At 37.9% G+C, this 12,132-nt stretch overlaps 1 protein-coding gene across 16 annotated transcripts in view; it reads right to left on the reverse strand.

The window, feature by feature from the left end:
* SCMH1 (Scm polycomb group protein homolog 1) overlaps positions 1–12,132 on the reverse strand; it is a 178,164-nt gene that overhangs the window by 28,404 nt on the left and 137,628 nt on the right. For 14 of the 16 annotated variants that reach the window (XM_063103800.1, XM_063103794.1, XM_063103795.1 and 11 more), the window contains one exon: positions 2,621–2,853. The exons of the other annotated variants lie outside the window; for them this stretch is intronic. In XM_063103800.1, the coding sequence (XP_062959870.1) occupies positions 2,621–2,853 (233 nt within the window). The remainder of the gene's footprint in view (positions 1–2,620; positions 2,854–12,132) is intronic. 16 annotated transcript variants of the gene reach the window in all.

The raw sequence follows: 12,132 nt of genomic DNA on the forward strand, positions 1-12,132 counted from the left end.
CTCTAGTCACAAGACTACTTTGCTTCAAAAAGGAATATAAGGCTTATGGGTGAAGTGGAAGGCATATATACTTGTAGGAATAGGCAAAGGAACAGGAAGGGAAATTAAGGAGTCAAATGCCAGGATATAAAATACAGGATGAGACGAAAATGGTTGTTTTCAAGAGGGTTGGAAAGAAACTGGCTACTGTGTTCAAGACCTCCTGAGGAAACAGAGCAGAGGCAATCATAGAATCACACTTCTTAGGTTTTGAAGGTTCTTAAAGGCCATTTAATCCAACAATCCATCCAATACTTCTACCTCCCTATATAAAATACAGGATGAGACGAAAATGGTTGTTTTCAAGAGGGTTGGAAAGAAACTGGCTACTGTGTTCAAGACCTCCTGAGGAAACAGAGCAGAGGCAATCATAGGATCACACTTTTTAGGTTTTGAAGGTTCTTAAAGGCCATATAATCCAACAATCCATCCAATACTTCTACCTCCCTCTCCCTGAAAACATTACTTACGTAGAGTCACCTAGTCCCTGATGAAAAACTTCTAGTGACAAGAGTTTACTATTTCCATTCTGGGATAGTTTTAACTGTTCCTTTTATGTTGAGATAAAGCTATCTGCTTGAGTTTCTCCTTATTGGTTCTGGTTCTGTCTTTAGAGCCACCCAGATAAGTTTTCTCCACCTCTTGACTGTCCTCAAGATGTATTCACATCATCAAAACCATGGCTTCTCTGGCTTTGGAATCTTTAGTAATTTCAGCCTCTCCTCCACAACATCAGAATGAGAGGAGAATAATGGAGACAAAAATGAATCGGACCCAGGTTAGGGGTTAGTGGTAATAGATCAGAAGGAACATTATGTGTTACACAGGAAGATCAGGAAGTGACATCAAAAATTCAAAGCACGGGGCCGACTCTGTGGCGCACTTGGTAGAGTGCGGCGCTGGGAGCACGGCAGTGCTCCTGCCGCGGGTTTGGATCCTCTATAAGGATGGCCGGTGCGCTCACTGGCTGAGCGTGGTGCGGCCAGTCACAAAAAGACAAAAAAAAAAAAAAAAAAAAAAAAAAAAAATTCAAAGCACAGAGGGATAAATACTGCATGTACTCACTCATATGTGGGAGCTAAGCGAGAAAGAAGGAAGGAAAGAAAGACCACTGTAGTGCGTTGGACTTGCAGAGGGAGAGAACATTCCTTGGGCTACGAAGTGGAGTGGGGGAGAAGGGGGAGGGAGAGGGAGGTTGGGGATAATTGGGTGGGGGACATGGGGTACAAATGCAATTTGTGGTAATGGGTATGCTGCCAGTATGAATCTGGCCTTCACATCATGGGCACAAGGGGTGACGATCAGCTTTGTATCTCATGAATATTCATAACCGATAAAAAAAATTCAAAGCCAATAAATAAGAAACAACTGTGATTGGTGACATCATCACTAAAATCATCCAACCATCCACCCATCTATCTACCTACCCACGCATCCACTGTCCCACCCATCTTGCATATACTGAACAGGTACCAAGAGACTGAGATACAAGGCACTGTAAGAGAAACAGAGAAGAAAAAGATTAGGATCTTGGGCTTGAAGGGTTTATATTCCATAAGGACTGAGGTCAGCTGGAGCTAAGAAACAGACAAAACAAACAAGCAAACAGATCCATCAACCAACCAACCAACCAACTGTAGAGAAGACTTTGTGAGACTGGGATGGAATGTCTAGGGATAACTGGGTATCATTTCCACATCAGAACTTAAGTATTGTAGTTCAGGAAGGAGATCTGGAGAAATAGGAAGTGAGTGGAGGAGGTAATGTGCTAAAGGGGGCCCTAGAGAAGCTGCTGAAGAACCTTCTTTTCATATCAGTGCTTTCCCTAGGGAAGATATCCATGAAAAACTGGCCATGACTAAGAGGCAGTACTTTCAGTAATGTTGTTAAGTGAAGTTTAAATCAGCAATCTTTTCTAACACTAGAGGTAACCATTATGTCCCTTAGAAAATGTGAGAGTGAATATGTGGTAAGGTAGCAGTGACCTTGGAAGTGGAAGATTTAGGCACCAGTCACTACAGTCTTTGCCATTCACTAGTTCTATGACCTGAGGGAAATCATTTCTCATCTCTAAGTCTCAATTGGCTTAACTATAAAATAATGTTAACACTATTTATCTTCTAGAGTTTCATAAAGATCATGTGATATGTATATAATGGTATCTAAAACAGAGCTGACACTTAGTGGGTATTCAATATTTTTCTTAAGGAGTAGGGATAGCAAAAGAAATACATTTATAGAGTCAATTTGCTCTTTCTGTTCACATGCTGGGCATTTACTCCATGAAGATTAATAAGAAGCAGGGCCTTCCATTTATGGAAGACATTAGACTAGAGTCCCCTTGAATGGGAGTAACTGTCAAAGTCAGAATTTCCTTGTTATCCCCACCATCCTATCTCTAATATTACCAACTCCCAAGTAAGTAGTTAAGTAGGGATGATAATCTAGGAGATTCCTCTTAAAAGTATATACAAGGTGGAGAATAAGGCCAGATATGCCCCTTTCCAAGACAGATGGACATGGATGAGTTACTCTTTTATAGCCCCTAATCCCTTTATGGGAAACCCACATTTTTACCTACCTTACTGCCAGGTTTAGGACCCCTCTTCTTTGGGAATTTCAAAGGTTCAACTGACTTGGATGGGGTAGAGATGGGATGGGGAATTAGGGTCTTGGGGGTCCGGCCCCGCTTCTTTCCTGGTTTACGCCCCCTCTGTCCTGGTTGATGCTCCAAGACAGTTTTGGTGCTGCTGTGGATGCTGGGCTTCTCAGTGTTCACATCAGATGCAGGGTAGGGATTCTTTGGAATCACAACTGCAAGAGAAAGACTCATTTTATCACCCCCTCCTACTCGTACATTCCCATCCCAGCGAGAAGTAAAAAAGGACTTGCCACTTCTGCTCAGGTAGTTTTGTCCCAAGAAATTAGTTTCCTTGGCATTTCTACATGTTTAGAAAATCTCAGAAGAAAATTAAATTTAGATTGGCTAGAACTAGAGGTTTTAAATTATTTCTGGAAGATGAAGAAAAATGTTAACTTTTTCTCTTCAAGGTATCTTATAGAATTGTGACCTGAGTCAAAATTGAAGAATACAAACAGAACCATAAGATCACAGTTAAAATGGCTCTTAGAAGCCTACAATCCTCCCCTACTAAGAATGAAGATCGAGGCTCAGAAAAGGAAATGTCTTTTCCAGATTTCATAGTGAGTTGGGATAAGAACTACTGTTTTAAAACTGAGCCCTGACAACCAAATCAGAGATTTTCTACATCAATCTACTTGAAGTTTTAGTGTGATTACTGCTGTGAGAAGTAGGGAAACACATGGAAATATAAATCTGATAACATCTCTTAACTTACAAACCTTTGCTCCCTATTACCTTTACAAATTCTTTATCCTGATATCCAAGGACTTTTGTGACTTTGCCCCTGCCTCGCTCTTTAGTTGACTTCTGATGTCATTTCCTGTCACCCGCCCCCATGTTATCGTAACCCCATATGTTTAGCTCTCTATTATTCTTGGTGAGACATATATCAATACTCAGTTTTCAACACTCAATCCAGTGCCACCTTTTTATTGAGGCCTTCTCTGACCATGCCCCAACTAAGACAGTGCCCTCCCCACTCTGTAGAGTTATTAACACAGTTATCTGTGTTAGAGTAATTCTCAATTTTACTCCAACCATTCATCTTCTCCTTAAATTGAGAACTTTCCCAGGTAAGGGATATTTAATTCATTCCACAAATAGTTATTGAACCCTGATATAGTTCTAAGCCTTGCGGATAGAACAGTGAATGAAGCAGACATAGTTTCCACTCTCATAAAGCTTGCCTCCTACTGGAAGAGACAGAAAATAAATATACAATATAATGTCAGTGTTATGATTAAAACTAATGCAGGGTAAAGAGAGTTGTAAGGAAAGTCCTCCTTGAAGAGGTGACATTCACACAGAGCTCCCAAATAAGGTAAAGGCACAAGCCTTATGAAGATCTGAGGGAAGAGCTTTCCAAGTAGAGGGTACAACAAGTGCAAAGATTCCAAGATGGGAAGATATCAGTGTGTTTGAGGAATGGAAAGGAGGTTTGTATAGCTGAAATTGAGCGAGAAAGGGGAGAGAAGAGGGTGATTAGGTTAGAGAGGAAGTAGCGGGAAGACTGTATAGGACTTTGTAGACTGAAAATGAATTGAATTTATTCTAAGTATAAAGGGAAGCCACTGAAGGGTTTGAGTAGGGGACTGAGGAGATGTACTTAAAAGTTAAAAGGACTACTCTGACTTCTCTGTGAGGGTGGCAAGAATAGAATTAGGGAGACCAGTAATGAATTGAATTTATTCTAAGTATAAAGGGAAGCCACTGAAGGGTTTGAGTAGGGGACTGAGGAGATGTACTTAAAAGTTAAAAGGACTACTCAGACTTCTCTGTGAGGGTGGCAAGAATAGAATTAGGGAGACCAGTTAATAAACTATTTCAGTGGGCAGGTAGAAGATAATGTTTCTTATGCTTCCAGGTAGGACGTGACAGATTGTGGCAGGGTAATGCTGATCATGCAACAACTAGAAAAAGTCAGATAAATTATTGTAAAAGACATTGCAGAGCTGTCACGAGGATTAGATGAACTGGAATTCCAGAGAGGGGGAACTTCTGAGGTAGGTGACACCATTTTCTTTCTGAGGGCATTTGCCAATTTTGGCATGAACTGAGGATCAGGCTTGTCCTGTGGAGAGGAGCACTACTGGGGGAAAGAGAAATCAGATAGGCTGTTGTAACAGATTAGAAACTTGAGGAGCCCCGTGCATGCGGTCAGTTCTCCCTCTGGGAAATTTGCTGAATTGTGGACCTGCACATTGGAGCTGCAAAGCTAGGCTGAGAGGTTCTAAAAGGCAGAATGAAATCTCCAATAATTTTCTGGTTTTAGGAGATGAGGTCCCACTAGAAGGAGGTGATCTACCTCAAACTCATAGCTGACTTCCCTTCAGGATATATGTTATAGTATGAAATTATAAGGGGTGAGAGGTGAAAGAACTAAGCCTCAAACATCTCAAGGGCAGGACAATCTCCTATAGTGTTTCAAGGCTGAGGAGACAGAGACCTGTTAGGTTCTTAAGCAAGAGCCCAAGAGAATAAAAAGAAAAATAAACAAAATGAAACAAACAATGAGCTAGATCCATGTCAAAGAAATAGGAATAAACCAATGGTACAATCCAGAGCTGGTCTAGCTCAATCCATGATTAGATTGAGGTGATCAGGCCCTTAACCTATTAGCTTATCAGAGGAAAAGAGTTCTTTCTGTTAGCCTCAATGGTTCTTTTATATAGTGTCCAGCATACATACCATAAAAATTATCAGATTTATTATTATTTTTTTAAAAGATGACCAGTAAGGGGATCTTAACCCTTGACTTGGTGTTGTCAGCACCACGCTCAGCCAGTGAGCAAACTGGCCATCCCTATATGGGATCCGAACCCGTGACCTTGGTGTTATCAGCACCACACTCCCCCGAGTGAGCCATGGGCCGGCCCAAAATTATCAGATTTAAAAGAGGGAAAACAACATGAGGAAATACAGGCAATAAAAAGTGACCTATATATTATTCAAATAATAAAACAAACACACAGATTTTAAAATAAACATAATTAATATATTAAAAAAATAGAGGAAGAGATTAACAAAATGTAAGAAAAGATAAATAATATAGAAAATTCAAATATATATAAAAATTAAATGGACATCTTAGAACTAAAAAATACAGTATTAGAAATTGAGAAGTCATTGGATGGGTTTAAGGGCAGATAAAATCCAGCAGAAGAAAGGATTAAGGAACCTGAAGGAAAGTCAAAAGGAAACATCCAAAGTGAAGCATAGTGAGAAAATAAGGAAAAACAGATCAGAGTATTAGAAATGTGAATATAGTCAACAGATCCAAAATATGAGTAGCTGCAATCCCAGAGGGAGAAGACAGAGAGAACAAGCAAAAAGCAATCTTGGGAAGATAATGGCTGAGACTTTCCCAAAACGAATGAAAGACATCTACCCACAGATTTAAGGAGATTAGCAATCCACACACAGCAAAAATACAAAGAAAACCATACACCAGACACATCATTGTTAAACTGCTAAAAATAAGACAGATAAAATACAAATGAAATACAGAGAGAAAAGAGAAAAGATAAATTTTTAAAAGCAATCAGAGAAAAAAAAGCATTATTACCTTTATAGAAGCAACAATAAGACCAATGGCTGACTTTTTTTTTTTTTTTTTGGTTGTGACCGGTAAGGGGATCGTAACCCTTGGCTTGGTGTCTCCCGCACCACGCTCAGCCAGTGAGCGCACCGGCCATCCCTATATAGGATCTGAACCCGCGGCCTCTGCGCTACCAGCACTGCTGACCTTCCAGTGCCGCACTCTCCCGAGTGAGCCACGGGGTCGGCCCCAATAGCTGACTTTTAAATAAAACTACACAAGTCAAAAGTAATAGAATGACATTCTTAAAGGGCTAAAAAACTGCCAATCTAGTGTTCTATACCCAGTGGAAATATCTCTCAGAAATGAAGGTGAAATAATGATATTTTCAGACAAATCAAAGCTGAGAGAATTTGTCACCAGCAGACCTAAACGACAGGAAATAAAAAAAGTTCTACAGCCAAAGGAAAGTAATCCCAGATGGAAGCAAGGAACTGCACAATGAAGTGAAGAGCATAAGAAAGGGTAAATACAAGGTTTCTTAGCCCATTTTGTGTTGCTATAACAGAAATACCTGAGACTGGGTAATTTATAAAGAAAAGAGGTTTATTTGGCTTACGATTCTGGGTTAGCTGTATCTGGCATGGGCCTCAGGTTGCTTCTACTCATGGCAGAAAGTGGCAGGGAGCCGATAGGTACAAGCAGATCACATGGTGAGAGGAAGCAAGAGAGAAGAAGCAAGAGGGAGAGAGAAGGTGCCAGGGTCTTTTTAAGCAACGAGCTCTCGTGGGAACTAATAGAGCGAGAACTCACTCATTACTCCCTCCTCCCCCAGGGAGAGCATTAATCCATTCATGAGGGATCTGCCCCCATGACTCAATCAGTTTCCAACACTGCCACATTGGAGATCAAATTTCCACATGAGTTTTGGAGGGAATAACACATCCAAACTCTATCACAAGGGCTCAAAAAGTCCATGGAAAGATTCGCATTATCTTTTAATTTTACTTTTCCATGAACTTTTGAAGTACCTGCATATGTGGGTAGATACAAAAGTATATTGATTATGTAAAACAATAATAATAAAAATGGATTGTAGGGTTTGTGGTATATGGATTAATAAATTATATGACTGCAATAGCACAGAGGATGAAAGTGGGGAGTAAATGAAGCTGAACTTGGGTAAGAATTTTGCATTATATGGGGAGTGTTAGAGAGCTTATTTTAGGTAGACTTTAATAAGTCTGGGATGCATATTTGCATACGGCAACTAATTAAAGAATTATATAAAAATGTATCACTAAAAAGCAAAGGGGAGAGAGAGAATAATAAACATACTTGATTAAACCAACAGAAGGCAAGAAAGGAAAAATAAAGAAATAAGGAAGAACATGGATAAATAGAAAATAAAAAAGCAAAATGAAAAAAGGTAGACTTAAATCCAAATAATTACATTAAATATGAGTGGATGGATGAAGTAAAATAACTAGCAAGAAAAAATGAACATACCAGACCAAAAAACCTCCAGAACTTAATTATATTTGTTTATAGAATATCCTTGAAATATGATCCTTGTAATATAAAGACACAGGAAGATAAAAACAAATAGATGGAAAAATATATACCCTCTAAACACTAACCAAAAAACCCCAATGTGGCTATATTAATATCAGACAAGGTAGTCTTTAAGGCAAGAAGTATTACTAGACTATAAAAGGACATTTCATCAAGATAAAATATTCAATTTAAAAGGAAGATATAAATAACTGTAAACTTATGTACCTAATAAAATATATAAAGCAAAAATTTAAAAATCAATAAAAAGACAACCTAATTTTTAAAATGGGTAAGACTTGAAGAAGCACTTCACAAAAATGAATATACTAATGGCCAATAAGCATATGAAAAGTTGCTAATGTTACTAGTCATCAGAGAAATGCTTGAGTTAAAACTACAAGACACTACTTTATCTCCACCAAAACTGCCAAGATTAAAAGGAAGGATAATACTTAATATTGGTAAGGATGTGAAGCAACTTGAATTCAACATTGTTGGTAGGAATATAAATCACTTTGAAAAATTGCCTACCTATTACCCAACAATTCTACACCTAGGTATATACCCAAGAGAAATGAATGATATGACCACCAAAAGACACGTGCTAGGATATTCACCACAGCATTTTCGCAAGAGACAAAACTGGAAACAACCTAAATGTTCAACAGAAAAATGAATTATAAAAACACCGTATATTCATACAGGCAAATACTACACAGAAATGGAAAAAGAACAACTATTGTTATATGCAGCAACAGGACGAATCTCACAGAAATAAAGTTAGACAAAAAAAAGCCAGAGTGTGTATTTTATGATTCTCTTTATATGAGACTTGAAAACAGAAAAAGTAATTTATGGAGATATGCAGAATAGTGGATACTGATATAGTTTAGATATATTTGTCCCCCAAAAGCTCATGTGTCTCCTGATGTGATATACTGAGGATATCATATCACTATGTAACATCTCGGCCAAATCAATAATCTTGAATCACACAAACTAAAATTGAGGTATATTCAACAAGAGAGTACCAGCCTGGTATTCTTCAAAACTGTCAATATTATGAAAAGAAAAAAAAAAAGAGAGAGAGAGAGAGAGGAACTATTACAGATTGAGAAGACCAAGTTGGCACAACTACTAATGCAATGTATAATCCTGTATTGAAGCCTGAATTTAAAAAATTTTCTTTGAAAATTGAGAACAATTGCAAAATTTTAATACTGACTGATTATTAGGTAATATTTGATTCCAAGTGTGGCCTATTGAGTCTGAATATTTAAAGTCCAGAAAGACTCCCTGCAGAGCACTGCATGCATTATCTAACAAATCCAAAGATGATGAATATATTCTATAATTCAGCAATCCCAACCTTGGCTACAAACTTCAGATAAATTCTTGCAGACATACACCAGAATACATATAAAAGAATGCCCATAGCAATATTATAACAACTAAAAACTGAAAATGACCCAAATGTCCACTACTGATAAAATGGTTTCAAAAATGTTATACAGATAGCAGTTCTCAGAGTGTGGTCTGGGGACTCCTGGGGGTGCTCAAAATTATTTTGATGGTATGTAAGGTCAAAACTATATGCATAATGATACTAAAACATTATTTGCCTTTTTCACACTCATTCTCTCAGAGTGGAATTTTCCAGAAGCTACATGTGTAATGTCATCACTCTGACAGCTAATGGAATGTGTGCTTGTATATTCTCTTTTTTTACTTGAAACACATTTACTCATTACTACATTTTTTTTTTTTTTTGGTGGTAAGAACAGTCAACATGAGATCTATCCTCTTAACAAAATTTTAAGTGTACAATACTGTAATATTTTGTGGGGTTTTTTTGGCACTTGGCCAGTACAGGGATTGAACCCTGGGCCTTGGTGTTATCAGCACCATGCTCTAACCAACTGAGCTGACTGGCCAGTTAACTATTGTTAACTATATTGTTAACTATAGGTAGTATGTTGTACAGCAGATCTCCAGAACTTACTCCCCTTGCATAACTGAAACTTTATACCTATGGAGCAACAACTCCCCATTTCCCTCTCTCCCCAATCCCCTGGCAACCACCATTCTATTCTCTGTTTCTATGCATTTGACTATTTTAGATACCTCACATAAGTGGAATCATGCAGGCTTGTCTTTCTGTGACTGGCTTATTTCACTTAGCATAATGTCCTCCAAGCTCATCCATGTTGTCACAGATGGTAGGATCTCCTTCTTTCTAAAGGAGAATAATATTCCATTGTATGTATACACACATTTAAAAAATCCATTCATCTTTTTATGGACATTTGGGTTGTTCCCATGGAATGTATGCCTGTATATTTCTGTTTTTAAAAGTTTTCTGATATGGTGCTATGAAGAGATATAACCCACATAAATGAAAGGTCTTTGAGGTTTTAAGGATGTAATAGTTTCCTGAGACCAAAAGGTTTGAGGTTCACTGGTCGATAATTATAATCACTTCTTTGCTCTTCTCTTTTTCCAACACACTTGCCTAGAAAAACCTAACCCTTATTAAATTCGACTTTCTATCTATTCCACACCTAAGCCTGAGTAAATGAACATGCCAAATGGTCTCACTTTAAATTGATTCCTGTAAACCCCAACACTGCCCCATATTTCTCTAGTAATGGACCATAAAATCCAAGCTGGGTAGGGAGGTCAGTGAGTCACTCTGGAATTCCTGCCATCACATGACAAGGCGCTGAGTTCTTTGTTGGTACCCAGTACATGTTTGTAGTATAAAAAAGGAAACACATAAGGGAAGGACAGAACAAGGCTTTACTAGGGTCTTCTAACAGTCAGAAAATAGTTTTTCTTCTTCTCTTTTCTCCTAAGGCTAGACGTAAAAGTCCATGATGCCAACAGGCAAAGAGATTGCCCTTGCTGGCCTGAAAGATCTGGATGGAAAAAACCAACCAATTATATTGAATAGTTCTGAAAAATCAGGTTATGCAGATCATGCATAAGAAGCTAGCATTGAGATTAGGCTTCATACTAATTTAAAAGCTTCTAAATAAATGGGTTTCCTTAATCTATCCTAAGGGACTCCAGGATTTGGAAGTTCTTCTCATCAGGAAGCCCTGCCCTGCCACATTCTAATTTAATTATCCTAGTTGGAAAAAAAAAATTAGGGTGATGTCAGGGGACCAGGGATCTAATTCTAGTTCTGCCTCTTATGATATGACCTTAAGTTTGTCATTTAAACACATTCTTTTCTTATTTTTACAACCATAAAGAATTAAATAATTTAATGACTGTCCTACTTCAGAGAAAGATGAAGAATAGAAATATTGTCTAACACTTTTTCTTTTTCCTTTTTTGGGGCAGCTAGCCCATACAGGGATGTCCAACACTTTTTGATGCTGCTACGGTTAAAAGAATTAGACCTTTAATCAACAACAATACTTTGATAATATTCTTGTACATGTGTGGTTTCATTTGGCCTTCATGACAATCTTGTGAAGGCTGACATTTATCATTTCCTTTGACCAATGAGGAAAGAAATGTGAAAGTGGCAGAGTCAGGTATGACTCTAGTGTTTGGAGTCCTTGCAACACACTCTGTCATATAGCCCAGAAGGAAGGGAGAGATCTCTCTGGATTGGCAGAAATCCAGGAAGTGGCAATTTATGTATTAATTTGGCCACATCAATTGAAAATTTGATAAATGTTAAGTATCAAGATTTTCCAAGTATCTAAGGCATAAAAAACCCAATGTGATTCCTGCCCTAGAGGAGCACAATATTGGGAAGGCTGGGGGTAGATCTTTGCACAATCACTAATTCAGTGGCTATGAAAGGAAGCTTGGAACAGCTTGGTCAGAAAATAATGGAATGCCCAAAGAATGATGAGGCAATATCAAAAGGACACAGGATCCAACTTCAAGGGGCTTCCACTGGCCAAATCTGGGACAATTTGAGGACTGAAACAAATAATGATAGTAACAAGTTATAACTCATTGAATAAAATAAGAATCCATGAGTCTACACTGATGTAACTAAATGAACAAATAAATAGGAAAGAAGGGAAAACTCTTGGTTATAGCAGAATCCAACTAATAAATGTGTAAAAAATGAGAAAATTAGGAAATAATTTGGCAGTAATTAATTCAGGCAAGACCCATCAATGGAAGCTAAAACTACTTGGTAAAAATTTGATGAGAAACAGGACATTTATAGTCTCAAAGTATTTCTCCACAAGATAATCAAAGGAAAAAACAGTAACTCTATAGTTTAGAAACTTGGTACATGAAGCTTGAACCAAATAATTAAAGTTACTATCTGCAGTAATAAGACAAACAGATATCCTGTACCTCCAAATATGATGCTTTGAGA

Source organism: Cynocephalus volans, chromosome 8, assembly GCF_027409185.1.
Source record: "Cynocephalus volans isolate mCynVol1 chromosome 8, mCynVol1.pri, whole genome shotgun sequence".
NCBI classification, from domain to species: Eukaryota; Metazoa; Chordata; class Mammalia; order Dermoptera; family Cynocephalidae; genus Cynocephalus; species Cynocephalus volans.